General features: G+C 36.9%; 1 protein-coding gene across 1 annotated transcript; it reads right to left on the reverse strand.

Moving 5' to 3' along the window:
• Window positions 1–632: 632 nt before the first annotated feature.
• Window positions 633–1115, reverse strand: LOC141722515 (uncharacterized). The gene has a single exon (XM_074525045.1). It carries the CDS (start codon window positions 1113–1115, stop codon window positions 633–635), a length of 483 nt encoding a protein of 160 aa, XP_074381146.1.
• Between the last annotated feature and the right edge of the window lie 885 nt (window positions 1116–2000).

Here is a 2000-nt window from a genome sequence, read left to right on the forward strand (position 1 = left end):
TCTATTGATTGTGTTTTGTAATAAAATTTATTAATGACATAGACATTCTTTTCTATTATTATTATCAAAAATATCTTGTTAGAATAAATTTTTAAACAAAATTATACAATAGCAGGTTAATATAAAAAATTATCATCATCCAGATAATTTAGAATTTTTTTTAACAAACCGCATCATCCGTTCAGATTTTCCTATTATCTCTTCGTCCAGATCATCCAGAAATTTTTGTCATTCAGAAAATGTCATTCAGATTTAACAAATGACCCCTTAGTAATATATCTAATAACCTCATTCTTAAATGTATGATTTTCCTAATCAAACCAGGTTCCTTCTTCATTCTTCAAATAACTTATTTGATTTGTACGTCTTCGAGTGGTAGCTGCAGCTTGAACTTTGTATTTTTATCTCCCGACTGAAGACACAGCTGCTTGGAGCATTGTCTCCAGAATATTTCACGCTGGTCAAGGATGAAAAATAGCTTTTATTTAATATTTTTAAACTTCACCATAGACTATGCACCACTTTTGCAACGAAGTTGTTTGAGCTGTGTTTTACACTGCTCTATCCACTTACCAAAACTTCCCATCACCTCCTTTCCCCAGACTTCCAATCGTTCCCCACATGGTTTGATTTTACACATAACAATCAGCCTCAATGTTACTCTCCCATACATCTTCCACAACCTTATGACATTGAGGTTCTGACGTCCACACAGTTTCAAAACGAAAGTGCCTCCTTCCTATCCCCTCTCCTTTTTTTCTCAGGTCTAAGAATAACAAGCTGCGGTCTGATGGTGATCCATTCATATTGTAAAGCTTAGTAAAAGAAAATATCGACAACCAACAGCTATTAGCTAACGCTCTATGCAGCCGAACCTCCACCCACTCATCTCCACCTCTTCCTCTTTCCCAAGCATATTGGTGCCCTACCAAATCCATATCAGTTAACATCGTGTCATGCAAAGTATCATTGAACCCATTCACAAGATAATGAGCATAGCTAGCTCCACCCTTTTTATCTATATTCGACACAATATTTTTCCTATCGCCTATTATTGCCAATGGAAGGTTTGAATCCCTTGTTAGGTTTCTCAAGAGCTCCCAAGTTTTTTTCATTTGGTCTTGTTAGGTTCCCCGTAAAACCCCGTTAATCTCCTAGTATTCATATTACAAAACCAGTGTGATTTGTTGAGAAACTTAATAACTTTGCTTGATCAGCCTCTCGCTATAGAAGAGCCAGACCCCCACTCCTTCCTTGAGGCTCCACTGTTATCAGACCTTTAAAACCTAGCTTTATACACAACCAATCCATTTTCTCTCTACAACTAATGGTCTCATATAAGAAAAAAAACGTGGACCTTTCCTGAAGAATCATGTCAGATAGGAACTGAACTTTCTAAGACTGGCCAAGACCCTGGCAGTTCCAACTGAAGGTGCTCATAATCCTTGGCGGGTCTACCATGTAGCACCCGCCATTTACAAGTTTTTTTGGTTCTCCTCGTCAGTTTTTAGTAAATCCATAATTCTATCATTTTCTTGGGTTGTTACAACTTTTAGTCCACTATTAATGGGTTGATTTGTTATGCACCATTTTGGGTCCATAACCAATAATTCAGCATTATCCACATTGTCAGTTATCCCGCCATTTGAGATAATTTATTTTCTTAATTTGACCTGGCGCTGATTTATCTCTATCCAATATCTTACCTTGATTCTCTTCCTCTACAGATACACTAGACTACAGAATATCCTCACCACCTTTTCCTGATTTTTTATAGAGATAAATATCTTCCCCCTATATGTGCTACTCCCCTTTCCTTGTCTGAAACCACCTTCAACCACTATATTTGTTATCAGACTTAAACCACCTGGACGGAGCCATTTTGAACATATCGTATGAGCTTTATGCCTAGAATCCGCTTTTATCCATGAACCATAGGGTTTTTCTAATCCTTCTAATGGCGTGTCAAATTATTTTTCATAAAACTTTTCCCTATAACC

This window comes from Apium graveolens, chromosome 1, assembly GCF_009905375.1.
Source record: "Apium graveolens cultivar Ventura chromosome 1, ASM990537v1, whole genome shotgun sequence".
NCBI lineage: Eukaryota > Viridiplantae > Streptophyta > Magnoliopsida > Apiales > Apiaceae > Apium > Apium graveolens.

Bases quoted from the DNA above. Each gene is read 5' to 3' on its own strand.
- LOC141722515 (XM_074525045.1), bottom strand. From the start codon at position 1,115: ATGAAAAAAACTTGGGAGCTCTTGAGAAACCTAACAAGGGATTCAAAC.